The sequence below is a fragment of the Linepithema humile genome, chromosome 6, assembly GCF_040581485.1.
Source record: "Linepithema humile isolate Giens D197 chromosome 6, Lhum_UNIL_v1.0, whole genome shotgun sequence".
In the NCBI taxonomy this organism is placed as follows: Eukaryota; Metazoa; Arthropoda; class Insecta; order Hymenoptera; family Formicidae; genus Linepithema; species Linepithema humile.
This window is the reverse complement of record NC_090133.1, coordinates 26,162,175-26,178,190: the sequence shown is the minus strand read 5'-3', so window position 1 is coordinate 26,178,190 and position 16,016 is coordinate 26,162,175. Positions and strand designations below refer to the sequence as shown.

Sequence of the window (16,016 nt, the reverse complement as noted above, 5' to 3'; positions counted from 1 at the left end):
CGTCAAAATAAACGAGTTAGCGTGGCGCTAAATAATTCGCAAGCCGCGATATCCGGACAAGTCTTAACTCGCGCCGCGGAGGAGCGACGCGCGAAAATATTTCCATGTATCGAGAAAAGGAAAAGAAAAAAAGGAGATGCGAAGGCAATTCCCAATCGAGATAAGTTTTAACTTATGCGATCGGCAAACGACGCGTTCAACGGCATTGGCGCGATATACTATACGGCTAAATAAGGTTCGGGTTCAGCGAACAAGCGGAACGGCCGGATCAGGTACAACACGAAGGTCTCACGTGTACCTATCGGAACGAGTTTGACGTCGTGTGTTCGTGCGGAACACGATCAGGTGCGCGCGTAAGTGCATTTCTAAGACTTGAGCATAATGGCGGAGGCCCGCGTTTAGGAGGCGAGGCCCCGTTGTTGCGCGCGTTCACGCCTTTAACGCGCAGGAAGCATTTAACGTCGCGCGCGGTAATAAACGTTAGCGATGAATTTAACGCACCCGCGCGCACGTAAATATTCCCGCGCCTGCGAAACGCCGCGGTTGCAAAATTTTACCGCGGCCGTGTTTCAAATCCGCTAATCCGACCGTAGGTCGGCGCCGAGCATTAAAACTTCAACTGAATACGACTTTCTGAGCTCACGTAGACGCGCGTCGGTGTCAAATCAATATGTTCTATGAGGTTCCAGGTGCCGTAAGAGCCCGTCGTATATAAGAGTCCTTCAGAGAGCGCGACGTTTTACATCGTTTCGTTTATTTATTTGAGTGTTGCAAAAACTCCTTAATAGCCGCGCGGGACGACGTCATCAGTTATCGGACATCGGGACGTTTCAGATGACCCCGGCGTTTTGGGCACATTCTGACGGGATCGTTTCGCCGTTTCCATCGTGCGGACCATCGAGGTCATCGTCGATGGAACTCGACCGGCGATTCGAGCGAAAACGAGATAACTTATGCGCGCGGCTGACTCAGGTTCCTCGTTATTTCGGATCGTGTCATAAAATCTCAGTCTTAACAACGCACGCGAGGATATACCCCACTCCGTAGACTGGAATTGAAAGATTCCTGGGAACGCCGGCCGGCCGAGAGGAAGAGAGAGAGAGAGAGAGAGGGAGAGACCGGGAGCGAGCGAAAGGAGAGAGAAACCGCAAATATCTCCTTCGACCGCGAGAGCGAACGCTTTGCTAATGAACCCTCTCATCGCCCTCATCGTGCTGATTAACGACTCCTCGAACGAACCCGACCAGCCTTCACGCGCTGATCAATATCGCGTTTTTTAGGAAATTATTTCTGCGTGAGCGGCCGCCGTCGTGACTCAAATGCCAGTTCTAACGCGATTCTATTTTATAACTGCTTCTACGAATTTACTGATATTTTCGTCCATTCGTGTCTGTTTCGTTGCTGCCCACCTTTTTACTTCGAAGATTGCCAATAAAATTTCATAAAATGTCAGTATATTAGTAAAAATAACCATGTTGCACGATTTGTTGTACGAGATTTTTTCCTACATGCAATTAAGTTTTTTTAACTGTGTAATATCTTAAAATCGTGATTCAGACCTTTATCCGTTTTTCTCGTCCTCGAGTCCTCGATTATACTCAGCGGTGTATCATTAAAATAATTTATAAAACAACTTCCCTCTCGAAACACACCGCGCGATTAATCGAACGCACTTTGTAGACGAACGCGCGATTCGTCATTCGAATTCCAAGGATACGCTCTCCGACAAAGCAACGTTTTTATGGAAGGCGCTGTCATTACGCGGAAGAGCAGTAGTGCAGCGAGGACGAAAAGGGACGAAAAAGGAAAATAAGAAGACGTAAAAGAATAATCGTAATCGTCGTTGCTCGCCCGTAAAAAAGAGCATAATGAGCGAGCCGCTAATAAAATAATTATAATATTGGAAGCCCGGTAATAGATTCCGGGAATGCATTAACCGGTCTCGCTCTCTCTCTTCCTCGCCCGCTCGAGATAAATCGCGCTCGCAACGTGTATACCAAGCAAGGGAGAAACGCGGCTTGTGCACGCGTGCAAGACACGTGCAAAATCGTGGCACGTCGCGATCGGGCACCGACCATATATATGCCGCCACACAGAGGCACGCGTACGTACGTATTTCCGCGCACACGGTGGCGGCCGCGCAGGAGAAACGCTACGGTGTCTAATATTCCCGGTATGTGGAAATTACCGAGCCGTATAAACTGCCGATCGGACAGGTGGCCGACAAATCGCGTCGAGGAAAATATACGGGGTGTCCCGGGTTTCCCACACCGCTTTTCACGTTCCTTCCTTCCTCTTTCTTCCTATCGTGCACCTGGAATATATTCCGCGCACACGCACAGCCGCGACGATCGAGAATAGTTGTTTTTTTTCTCTCTCTCTCTCTCTTCCGTATTGTTGATTAAGCCGGATATATGTGTATGTGTTCCGCGATCGCGTCTCGCGTTCGCTTGTGGGGATTATCGGTATGCGGGATTACTGACCCGCATAAATCTCCGATAAAGGCAGAGCGTCGCGACGGCCGGCAGCGGCAATTTTCCGATGATTTTCGCTGATCGCTTCGGCGAATTGACGGTCGATCGGGGCGCGGTAAAAAAATAATAAAACGCAGGAGGGAGAAAGAGGGAGATGAAAGACGGCGACGACGACGACAACGACCTGGCCGATTCTAACGAGATATTTATCCCCCTTTTCGCCGGGCCAATTAAAAAGAATAATGAGAAATATAATCGGCCGAATCGAAGTCGTCTCTCTCTGTCCACTTCGGAATCGGTTTTTTTCGCCAGATATTTAGACCGATTAATTTAATTATCGCGATCACGGCATAGGGGATACCTCCTTGTAGAGAGAATCACGCGGTAATTTACATAGTGATGCGACGAAAGATTCGACCGTTCGGGAAACCGGACTGAAAGACGGCGTAAACACGGAAGAGACTGAACCGATCGGGAGGCCATCAAAGCCGCTGCGGAATCGGGCCGAAGCGTTGTCAAGCGCGAATTTATTTTTCTCCCGTGATGACGCCGCGAGAGAAAAACAAAAAGATCGGACGGACCAGTCCCGGCCGATCAGTTCGCTTTGTTCAACGATCGTTCGGGACGATTAATTCGATTATCGCGGTCTGATAGCAATTTACATAGTAATACCCGATTTAAGGACCGGGGAGAAAAAAAAGAAGACGTTCGACAGAGGCGAAAAAATACCCGACAGAGTAGCGAATCGAGCCAAAGGAAGAGCACGGAGGGGGACGGGCACACTCTCGTAGTTGCGATCGCCGAATTCCCCCGCTCACGCGTCTCCTCCTTGTTTTAGATTAGAGAATTCGATTATCGCTGTCGCGTCTCTCGGTCGGAAGGTTTCTATTCCAAAAGGCCGTACACGGTGATTTACATGCTAATACAGAAACCGCTCCGTCCTCCTCTCTCTTTCGCGCGCGCGCGCGCGCGAGCATGCACATACAACGCGTAAGATAAATTAAAGGTCGCCTCACATCGCGAGGCTGCGCCGTCGCTGCCGCATCGTATCATCCACCGTTAATACCGCCGGGAAAATTTATGAGCGGGTGGACGAGGGCGGAGGGGCGGGAAGCATGATGGTCTTTACTTATTCAGATTCAGTCGGACCGCGATGCACGGAAACAAATAAATATTTCGGATGAATTGGCCCTATCCCAACAAGAATGATTGATATATCTTGACTCCTGGCTTATATCCTTTTTTTCCTTTTTACCTTCCTCCTTCTCATTTATCAGTTATTCACTTTGGTATTTATATTTGAGGCAATGCATATTTAATCTAATTCTCTGAAACTGAATTGTGACGCGAAAGATTATTCAATGTTGTCCCGCGACAAGCTTCCAAGAGTCTCCTTCATTTTATTAACAACAGTTAGAAATTTATTTTTTACATTTCATGTACACTAATCACATCTAATAAAATTGGCTTTCCTCGTGTTTCCTTTGCCGTCTTGCATCTAACTGCTTAATAGCTTGAGAAATCATTTTTCCGTCACGATTGTCGCGCATAGAGCAGCACACACGTTCATCCTGAAGTGTGAATAAACGTTTCTTTCTTCTTTCCTCTCCGTCTCTCTTCATGGCGAAAGCACCGAAGAAAGAGAAAGCGGAAAGGAAGAAAGACGGAATTGAGAGGAGAAACCACTGGAAAGAACGACGGTGGGTTCGGGAAGTGCGGGAGCGGCCGACGAAAAACAAAAGAATGGGAGACGGGGAGACGTACTCGAAAAGCACAATTGAAATTCAAGATCCATATGCAAAGAGCGCCGCTGCTAGAAGAGGAGGGGGGGGGAGGAGTTGAAGATAGGAAGTGGGGAAAGAAGAGTAGAGATTCTGTATATCGAATAATCTAACTTTGCTCCCGCCTGCGACTCTGTCTCTTTCTCTTCCGCCTCTCGAGGACCTCGTTCGGTTTCCCGCTTTATCGAGAGAGAACTATAGTCTCCTCTAAAATAATTGATTTAACATGTGTACATACATTATGCGCAAACATAATAACGCTATGTAAATGGTAATTCCACCTATGCCCCGTGCGCGACGCCGGCCGCTCCGTGGCGTGGGCCGAGCCCAGGACCGCGTTTACCGTCCCATCCCATCGTATCCCATCCGCGACCCCCCTCTGCCTTCCCGCCGCCTTTCTTATGCCGCCCAGTCGGACCCACGATTGTGAACCTGGGCTGCGCGGGATCCCGCAGAGACGCGAGACGACGGGGGTTAAGTTAACCGAGCACCTCATATTTTTTCATTCTCCCGGGGAATCTGCTCTTTTCCCTCCCCGCGTTACTCTCCGCCCTTTCCTATCACCCCCGAGAAAAAGGGTAATTCCGCCTACGAATTCGAAGGCGAATCCACTTGCACGATCGGGAAGATTAGGATGGGGTGACGAAGTCTGACGCGCGATGGAAACCGGGGAATAAATTCCGAGATGGAAATCGACGTCTCAGACGCCGATGGTTCTGGCGCTTGAATTCTCCATTAAGTCTTCGGCGACGGCAGCGGTTGCGATACGGTAAACGTCTCTTTAATCCTCCAACACTTGTGAAACGCAGGCTTTTACTTTGCAAAAGAGCATTATTAGATATCTACCACAAAGTGCTGAGTTATCTCTAATTTCCATTATCATTAACTTTTTTTTATATAAATAAGACGTAGTAAGAAAAATTTATTCAAGAAAGTTTTTCATCATTTTGTTTCGCAATCTCGGCTGAGTTTTCGCTCGGAACAACGTGAATACGTGTGTCATTTTTCACTATCGAGATACACGTCGATTATGATTCTAATCGTGATTTTTCACGACGCGAATTTGACAGTAGACCGCGCGGATCCCATTGGGGCACATCGGAGCGCGTACGATGGGTCAACGACACCCCGGCAAATGGTTCGAGGTGCGATAGGCTATATACCGACGTTGGAGGGGGGATGCACGCGGACGGACGGCAGCGGACGATCGAGGATGAAGAGAAAGGGAGACAAAGGATAAGCGATAGAGATAGAGCGCAAGCGGGACAGAGAGGAAGGATCCTGACAAATTGGAAGGCTGTTAAAGCAAAGGCACGGAGGCGTCGCTCGTTGGAGGAGCTCGAGGAGAGCGGAGAATCTCGATACTCTCGCGACGAGAGAGAAGAGAGAGAGAGAGAGAGAGAGAGAGAGAGAGAATTGAGAAAGAGAGACGGGAAAAAGACGAGTCGCACGACACTCGTGTCACGACGGGCCTCGTAGCGGCATTTTTAGAGCCGAAATAAAGTGGAGGAACGAACGTACACCGTCGCTTGGATATCCGCCGGGCGCGCGTCGTAAGACGTAGGTGGTCTCTCTTCTTGGTGTCCGCTTCTCTCTTTTTCTCTCTCTCTCTCTCTCTGTTCTTCCTTCTCTTTATCCTCTCTCTCTCTCTCCTCCTTTTCTCGCTGTCGCGTCGTCCTCATCCTCGTTCGTTCGTTCGTTCGTTCCATTCTCGCGTTCGTCTCTACTGCCGCGGCTGATCTACCGAACGGGCGAGTATGTATATGTCGACGGTTAGGTGAACGCACATGCGCTCGTCGTCGCACATCGGGCTTCTCGGGAGACGCGGAATTGCGAAACGCGCGACTCCCTCGCTCGCGAAGACGGCCGGCCGGACACCCTGGGTTCTCTTTCCGCTGATCGATCGTCGTGCAGCGCGCGCGATCCCGATTTACAATTCGACACGTCAGCGTCGACGCGACAGCCGAATAGCTTGCGCTCGTCTCCAACACTGGCATTTATAATCGAGATATTCTAAGAGCAATGTGAGCGCCGATAATTATTTAATAAGATAATTAATTCATTCGGGTACTGCGAATCGAAATTGTATAATAATTATTTTATCGATTAATTGAAAAATATTTATTCCTTTTGAATATAATTATTTTATTCATTTCGTCTGTTTAATTAGAAGAGAACAAATTTTATCATTGAACTAGTTGCGTAATTAGTTTGAACTTCTTAAATCAATTTAGCACCGTGAAACCGCACTTGTGAAATTCAGACTGTAACGATGCAGCCTGCATCGTTACTACGACTACGGACCGAACATCGTCCGTAAGGCCCGCAAGGGCGCATCGAGCGCCGATAAACGTTTTCATAAATATCGGCGGACGCTCGCCGGACGGTCCCTCACAATCGACCGTTCCGAATTGCGCCAGGTGGAGGCCGCCGGCAATGCCGCCGATACTTGCCGATCCAAATGTCACTCGACTGTCAGCCGGGTATAAAAGAGGCCCGGCTGCACGCCTTACCACCAGATCCTGTTCGCTGCTAGACAGCGAACGTCCGATCCTCTCCACTCGTAGTCCGCCGAGCGTTCTCGGCATCTATGCCAGCAACCTTCCGGAGCACGAGCGTTCTCGCGAACCTGCCGAGCGTCCTCGGTATTCGATTCTCCAGCGCACGAGCGTGTTCTCGTGCACCCGTCGAGCGTCCTCGGCTCCAGATCGGTCTCCGCGCACGAGCGTTCTCGCGCACTCGTCGAGTGTCCTTAGCTCCAGACCGGTCTCCGCGCACGAGCATTCTCGTGCACCCGCGCCGAACGTCCCCGGCTCCGGATCGTTCTCAATACGAGCGTTCTCGTAATCCGCCGAGCGTACTCGACTCCTAGTCACCGATTTCCGCGCATAAGGGTGTTCTCGTAATCCGCCGAGCGTACTCGGCTCCTAGTCTCCGATCTCCACGCATAAGGGTGTTCTCGTATCCCGCCGAGCGTACTCGGCTCCTAGTCACCGATTTCCGCGCGTACGAGTGTTCTCGTATCCCGCCGAGCGTGCTCGGTTCCTCGCATAAACACTCTCTTCGAGAATACCTATTTCGCCAGACATTTACATCAGCGTTCTCGTATAAAGACTTCGTACCCGCTCGTCCATCCGGCAGGTAAAAGCGCGTCGAAAACAATTCGAACTCGCGTACCTGTGCAAGCGCTGAGCGCGGCACCAACCGCGTTCTACGAACAGAATCACGTCGCGTTTACGAACGGATTCACCAGCATACGCGCATTCACTTCGTCATCCGTACATAACGTGTACACATCTCGTCCGCGCATTTTCATCAATCGTACATCACATTCGTAAATCAGGTTGATTTTGTCATTTTCACACCACATTCATGCGACTCGTTATATACACACACACGCAATCATACTGTACATATATCCATTCTGTCATCACTCATTAAATAGAATAAATCAATCTTTCGTTACAACCGCGAGTTTTTTGTTAACGTGCTCCCAACCGACCGAACTCCTGATCCCGGCGAGTTATTCCGCGCACGAAAAAGCACACCGTTTCAAGGCTATAGTTAAAGAAATTGAGTTTAATTAATTTTAATCGCGAAAGAAATAATTGTTTTTTTTTATTTAATGTCATATCCTGTTATAGAGTTGTGGCCTGTTTATCTACGTTGTCAGCGTTTTTTCAAATGCTTCGCGACGTTTCATGAAAATTATGAGATAAAAGTCGAAAGCGATGAAGCGAGATACAATCGGATAGACCGACCGCCAACCGGATATTTCGTTAAACCCTGAGAATCCTAGAGCGAAGATGGAGGTGAGATACGAAGCGGCCTCGCCCGACGCCTCGACGTACGAAATGCAAATCGCCCGGGATAAAGATGAAATCTGGATAACGGTATCAAAATCTGGAATACTTCCCCGATGCGCGAGCACGATGGGAAATGTTGAGGGAGGGCAGAGAGGGGGAGTCGGCGAGCGTAACGTCGCACGTTCACGTTTATGTATCCGTGCTGATCTTGATGATACCGGCGGCGGCAGCTCCGCTTCCCTTCACGAGAGGATGAGAGAGGAAGAGTAAGAGAGAGAGAGAGAGAGAGAAGATTCTTAATCTGGAAGCTGCGCATGAAACTTTGTTGCCGCTTGTGAGAGTCGGGCATTAGCGGGAGCCGACACCGCGGGTGGGTTTCGGTGAATGATAATCGCGGAACGGTAACGATATTATATCGAGTGAGATCGGGCCGGTTGATCTCACGCACGCACAAACGTATATGCGTGCGCGCGGAAGACGAAATCGTAATCTTAATCGTCCCCGTGTGACGGGCAACAGGTTCTCTCTCGCGATTTCATCGTGCGTCTCTTCGGTTGTGTACGCGCGCGAGAGGGTCAACTTCTTACGAGAAAGAACCGTACGGTAAGAACGGGCTTGTTACGTCACTCATCCATCTCCTTCTCCTCGGACTACCTCGGACTATTGATTTATCGTCGCGAGAAAGCATTCGATTTCTTCCATCGCAGGGAGGCGCGCGACTCGCTCTCTGATTAGAGGTATGCATTGTGCATCGATCGACGGTTGACGGACGGAAAGCGAGAAAGACAGAACCGTGTCGTCTTACGCAAGCTCGATTGGTCGTCACGGGAGATAAGCTGACCGACATCATCGGTGACCGAGCCGATCATTCAGGGGCGACAGATCCTTCGGACTTCGGTGCGAGAGAGGAGATCGGCCTCGATATATTGCCGCGTGTCTCCCGTCTCGTTAACTACCGACGTGATCGTTCGAAGTGAAACACTGCATGTCAAAGAGATATATAATTTCGGTATTTCTTTAATGCAAGATTTCCGGACCCTTTGATGTAAGATACATTTTTCGCGAGCCACAATTGAAGATTCGTGACAGTGTTCGTGACATACTTTTTTAACAATTTGAAAAGATTCGTGTACATTTAACTTTCTCAACTTTGAAATTTAATTTTTTCCCCTCGCTCGATCGACCTGCTTTATAAATAATAAAAACAAACTTTTCTAATTGACTCGGGTCAAACATGTGTACAGGGAGAAAAGCACACCCTATACAGCACTTTACTTTGAACGTCCGGAGAGTTGTCCGTAAACGGAGACTTCTTTTCGCCGATCGATAAGATCAGATTCCTCCCTCATATTTGAATAATATGAAAAATCGAGATAGATAGATAAATGGAAGGAATAAGAGGGACCGCGGGATACGTACTGGGTGGACTCGGGAAAAGGGGGGCCCGTGCACATAGGGCGGTGATGACGAGGGGACAGGGAACGGCGGGGGATGGAACGAAGACGCACCATCGGTGGAGTGAGTTAGAGCCGGCGGGCAACGCTATGCATACCGTCACACCCTGCGACACGCTCCAAATTTGAAATTTAAATTTGGTACCTCTCGCGGGACCACGTTGTACACCGGTTACACACACACACATACACACACACAAAGGCACGCATCACGAAGAAAGACCTATGCACTCATACAAGACATGTCAAAATATTTTTGGTCGCTCTGTGATAAAAGTTCCGTCTAATTAAAAAATTATTTAACACCGAAAATTAAGGGATTCCGTCGAATAAAGCCTCAAAGAAATACAAAATCTATCCTTTAATTTCCAATATTTTTATAATAATAAGTTTCTCATTTGAGAAACACGTGTCAAGATATTTTGTATTAAAAATTGAAAAATTGTGTGACGAAATTTTTGTCGTAGAAAAAGTGTTTTCACATTCAATTCGCGGAATATCATTATTGTTGAAGCTTTTTGGGACATAAAGTGGAGCAAACAAATCAGTTGGCGAGAGTAAAACGGAGCGAGAGAGAGGAAGGACGTATCGTCGTTTTCACGACGACCGACGACGACCCGTTAAGTCGTTTCCGCTCGTCGGTAAACACATACGGGAATAGTAATTCGAGACAGGCCCCTGCGCCGTGTCCTTTCACCTCCCGTCTGCTCTCCTCCCTCCCTTTCTGCCGCGACTGGTAAAGTTGTCTCGGTGTCGTGTATGATTGTCTTGTCTGCTTGTCGCTGTCGATCCACGATCGCGTTGAACTCGAGTGAAGGAAACGCGCTTTTACGATGAGCTTGTTTTTCAGGTGTTGTTAGCCGAAAATCCATGCTCTTTCACTTTACACTTCGTGCACGGTGGCTACTGTTGGAACAAAATTACTTTGCCGTAATTGCAATTGATCAAGTTTCTCGGCAATTAATTAAAAACTTTTAATTTCGACATTCACCGACAGTGCGTTATTTCTCTCATTTTTCCAAGCGCTTGTGGTTTCGAAATTCTTTAACATAATGTGAAATCTCGATATAACTGAATGAGTTGAATTATACTTAAGCGGCGTCTCTATTACACGATATCAGATGTAGTATTCGCGGAACATCTTGCAAAGTAACGGGTGTGTTACTGGCATCGCCTGCCTGGATCATCGCAAATCGCGACATCGTCTTTTCTTCCTGTCCGTTTAGCCGCAAGCTCCTACCGAACACACGTAATCGCATTTCCCTCGGTTACGGTCGATCCGAGCCGCGGGTGAGAGCACGTCCGCTCGCCGTTCGTAATTTCTCCCGTTTCCTCCCCCCGGCCCCGCCGCTCTCCTCGCCGCGGCGTTCCGCGAGGACGACACACGCCGCGAATGGCTCGTGACACGTGTCCGACAGTACGGAGGCGCATAATGCACGTGTCGCACGCACAGTGCGTAGCGGCTGCACCGACAGGCGGTGGTTGCACTTTCTCTTTTCCCGTCGATGATCGCATCCTCGGTGATGCGATCAGCGCGGAATCACGAACCGCACCGTTACGCGATTATCTTTCGCTCGCGACGCCACGCACTTGTGGTAGGATGATACTGAGATGTATTAGTATAAAAAAACCCTACGATTTATTTCAACCCGGGAAAGACCCTTGAAGATAAGAATTCAAGTATATAAATCAAGACTTCTTAAAATGCATGAAAAAGTCACGGCGAAAGAAAATATAGATATGAAAAAAACGCACAGGCTGTTTTAAGTTCTCCAAGAGCTTTCTCGTACTTGACATTTTTTTCACAAATCAATAACGTGACGCATGGTTTTATAATAACAAAAACAAACTAATAGAAAAGGTTGAATAATTTTTTCACGAATTAATTTTCGTGTTAAACTTTCAGTGAGAAAAAGTTGACACTAAATTGGCTGTTAAAATTGATTGTAGATAAAAGGAAATGCGAGAAGAACCTAGGCTACCTTTTATAGCTATACTATGAAGGGAAATGGCCGGCACTTGCGGTTCCTTTAATAGCCGCTATAGCCGATACGGTTGAATAGTTACTAAAACATCGTGGCAGTTGATTGAAATTATTGCCGTAACCATACTCATGGAAAATATTACCGAGTCTCTTTTCGCGGTCATCTATGCCAGGAACTATAGTTATCTAGCCCGGAATTACCCTACACACAGCTGGTACAGCGCGGATAGCTGTGCGCGTACATACATATATAGAATGGAGAAGAAGACCGCGCTCGGAGTGAACTCGATATTTTCTAGAGACACGTCTCTTTTTCTTACGTGGCTCAAGTGTGTCGCGTTATTTCGGATTGCGGAATCGATCGGTAAGAGGGTTGTCGTCGCATAATTCATTTCACATCCCTCTGTAAATTCGGAAGGTAAATGTCGCTTTGTTGTTACAGCTGGCACGAGCACGCTGTTTAAAATGCAAATTTGAAGAAACGCGATTATCAAGCGCGCGGATTGAGTCCGTCGGATATTCGGAGAGTAAATCTCGCCAACGTTGGGCGAATAATTCCGGGGTCAATCTGCTAAGGCTTTCCGCGAAGTTTATTAGGAGCGATAGCGGTGATAGAAGGGGCAAACTCTCGCGGATCTTACTTCGTGAATTCGCTTGCGGAAGCGCGTGCCTATATATCCAAAGTTCTTCACGAGAGCACTCGAATTAGACCGGCACGCTGCAGCGCAAACTCCACTACAAGATACTCTTCACAATGAGATGGCTTAGCAGAGGGCAACTGATCCAGCGGCTTAAAGCGGAGTATCCCTTCGCGATACTAATGCTCGCTGTTATCAAGTTCGCGCATTCCAAAATATATACATACATTTTCTAAAGCTCGCACGCTGACTTTTTGATGGGCACGAGAGATTTCGGGCGACACATTTTCTTCATTTGGATGAAAAATAAAAATTACAAATAGCGTTGCAAAAAAAGAGGTGGTTTTATTCTGAAATTTAGATTGAAGTCGCCTAACATTTTTTTTACACGTCTGCTAGAACAATTTTGAGAACTTTATCCCAGATTAATCTCAAAGTTACATTGATACATGCTTTTTTCGTCATCCATCCGCATTCCGCGCCGATCTGGATTCAGCGAGATAATTGCAGTTCGCGCGAATGCCCCTGTCGAAACGATCGGCGGCGGGATGGGAGATCGATAGGCGGGATGGAAGGCGAGAAGATAGAACCGCGAGAATAGAAGGAGAAGGGAATAAAAAGGTCGGATGGATTTTACAGCGCGCAGTTTTCACCTTTGAGATTCCATCCGGCGTTGGAGGTGGGTGGGTGGCTGGCTCTGTCCTAGGAATTCAAGGACCCAGACCCGAGTCTGGGTGGAAGGTCCATGAGGACACCCGTTGCGTCGGACGCGGACGACCCGGTTCGATATTCGGGCGAATATCGCGAAACAGAGGAGAACAAGGAGAAGCGAGGTGCGAGAGAGAAAGAGGGAGGGGAAAAAAGAGAGGCGGAAAAAGAGCATGAGAACCGAAGCAATGAAGAAGATGCAGGAAGGAAGAACGGGCGACTGCGCCGAGAACTGAGGAGAGAAAAGGCGCGAGAGACACAAAGAACGCGAGGCGAAAAGAAGGGAGACGAATGGACGGAGAAGAGAGGAATGCACCGGACGCGTAGAAGAGAGAGGCGAAGAGCGGAGGAACGGATCGACGAAACGAAGGGGGAGAGAGAGAGAGAGACAGAGAGAGAGAGAGAGAGAAAGTCGAGGGTTGGTAGCAGCCCAGACCCGGTCGATACGAACACTACCACCAACATCACCACCGTTACCTCCACCACGACGAGCGCAATGCAGGACGCAACCTGATCCCTGCGCGTATGCACCGATACACAGCGCGATCTTCCCGTTTCTTTTTTTCGACCCTCCGTGTGTTTCCCTCTCTCTCTCTCTCTCTTTCTCACTCTCTCCCTCTCTCTCTCCTCCCCCGCTATATTCACCTCCCGATATTTTTTTCACCCCTCGCAACGTACTCGCAACGATCCGCCATTTTGAGAGGGAGCGTTTTCCCATCTCACTTCGACAAGTCGACTTCCTAGCGATAGCTTCGATATGTACTTCCTGTCTCTCGTAAGATCAGCTGTTAGATAAATCCGGTAATTTCAATTTCATGGCGTACCGCGCTATACCGACATTATGGTGTAATTATATCTGACAGGTGTTGCGATTGCATAAAACAATGCAGTTTAAAGGACGACGTTATAAGAAAAGGCAAATATGTAAATGAAAAGAAATTCTCTTGGAAATCAAATTACTTTTGATCAGACTGTAGGAAAATTATGTTTTTTGTTGAAAATTTAATCGTTGCGATAAATATGATCCAAGTTTGCTCGCGTGTACTCAAATCATTCTCTCTTTCTGATTGCAGTTGTTCTCTTGGACACGACGACGGAGGAGAAACTCGACTGGACGAGATACCCGTTCGGGCCTCAAGCTAGCACTCCTGGCGTAAGTAACACTAAACTTTTTTCACTGCATGCTAATGCGACGACAGCATCATACTCTTTCTACATTCAGCGATAAGCTCCGAGCTCCTTTCCGACACAAGAAACTATTTATTCGTATATAAACGGCAGCTCTTTCAAATCTTCGAGTACAAAATAAAATGATCCGAAAGTAAGGACGGAGGATGAAACAATTTCTTAAATATCGCGAATTTTCACGGAAATATTCGACGTGCCGGCAGCAACGCGAGGAAATTCCTGTCGGCGCGGGAATTCCGCTCGCTCGCGCTCGCGCGCGCGCGGCATCCTTTTCCGCGAGACACCAAAGAGAGAAATATTAAAAATGTCTCAAACACAAATTAATGCTATCTCGCGTATGATGGTTGCCCTCGAGCCAGCCCTCACCCTCCGGCGATAACAAAGGGACGCCTAGATGGAAAAAATGCCAAGACTTCCCGATATTTTCTCCTCTTCGTCTTCTTTTTCCCGCCGTGCGGCGAAGAAATCTTTTGGAACTCGACTGGCCGGGTTCCGGGGGTACCAGAAGCACTTTATAGTCTCGGTGCGCGCGCGGCACATACGTGGGCTCCCGCTGGCCGATGCGCTCTCTCGGCGCCATGTTTGTTTTTCAGTTGTTAAGCGCGCAGCGGGCCGCCAGACAGGTTTAAATCAGCTTCTACCTCTCTCTCCGTTTCTCTTCTTCTTCCTCTTTCTCCCGATTCTCTCTTCCAGCCTCCTCCTGCCTCCGCCTGCTCTCGCCGTCCCACCTTCGCCGCTCCTCGAGCGTACCGTACACACCGCTCGGTCCATGAGTCAGTCCGGCCGGGTAACAAATTGCTTTTTGTTTGAACGGACAAATTAGTGATACGGCCGCGCCGGCTCGGCAAGAGGTGCCGCGATCGGAAAAGGGGGATGGGGGAAGAAAAAAGGTACACGCGGCGTTTATTTAAACATGGTAGGTGGACCGGGAGACTGCAGTTTCGCGCACGAGTGACATCCTCCTCTGTGACCCTACGTAGGTGTCGGCCGGATATCTCGCTTCGCGACTCGATCGCGACGATAAACTGGCGGCTTCAATTTCTCCGACTCGGGTTCCTCGAAACTCGTCGTTATTTTCATTATACTTTTATCGTGCCGTATGTTGCCTCACCGTTATTCATTTAAAACTGATTGTTATTTTATTCCAGTAAAACTTATATCCAGCTAGAATATCATTATTTAATCTTCGTCCGACGGATCTGCACGGACTCGTCTCTGTACGCTTTTTATATCACAATCGCGATTGTTTTATTTACACACAGTCCGAGAGACACAAAATATACTATCCTATCTCTCGCACCTGTCTATCTCGAAAAATTCTACGACGGATCCAAATGGATATCCGATATCCACCGTGCGATCGGACAATTCAAGAATTAATGGAAAAAGCAAAGTTTTAAAGACAAAATTTTATAAATCTTTCAATATTTTAACTATAACGATCGAGGTAAAATTTTATTATTAAAACGACAAAAGAAACCGCTTAGATAAGCAAAGAAGTAAAATGCATTTTATATCAATAAAGTTGAACAAACATAGTACACACTACAAATATTATTTTTCAATCAGTAAAAATTTTTCCTCGTTGTCATCGACCCTAAAATAATCGAGCATGGTGGAAACCGCACGCGCACTTCGTTCTCCTTTTTCTTCTCCTTTCTCTCGAAGTGTCGATCGTTAGTATCGCAGCGCTAATCGGCCAGCGTAACGCTCTATTTGAAAAGGTTCTTTGAGGCTGCTGTTGATTTTTCTGGTGCTAAATGCCCGATGCGCCTCCCTTCGTACCGAAAGAGGGATAGATGTGTCGGTGAGCCGTGCGCGGAAGTCGATCTTTTTCCTTTTTTTTTCCTTTTTTCTTTCTTTTTTTTTTTTTGAATGACCCAAAAAAGAGCGATCTCGCTGCACGCCTCGTTCTCCGTGAACCACTCGAGTTCACTTTGCACCTCTCGTTCCATCTCAGCCGTCGGAAGTGCTATATCCAAA

General features: G+C 47.9%; 1 protein-coding gene across 15 annotated transcripts in view; it reads left to right on the top strand.

Moving 5' to 3' along the window:
• The window catches only part of Eph (Eph receptor tyrosine kinase), a 94,226-nt gene that overhangs the window by 40,360 nt on the left and 37,850 nt on the right, over positions 1–16,016 (top strand). For all 15 annotated transcript variants that reach the window (XM_012375367.2, XM_012375373.2, XM_067357632.1 and 12 more), the window contains exon 3: positions 13,919–13,998. In XM_012375367.2, coding sequence (XP_012230790.2) covers positions 13,919–13,998 — 80 coding nt within the window. The remainder of the gene's footprint in view (positions 1–13,918; positions 13,999–16,016) is intronic.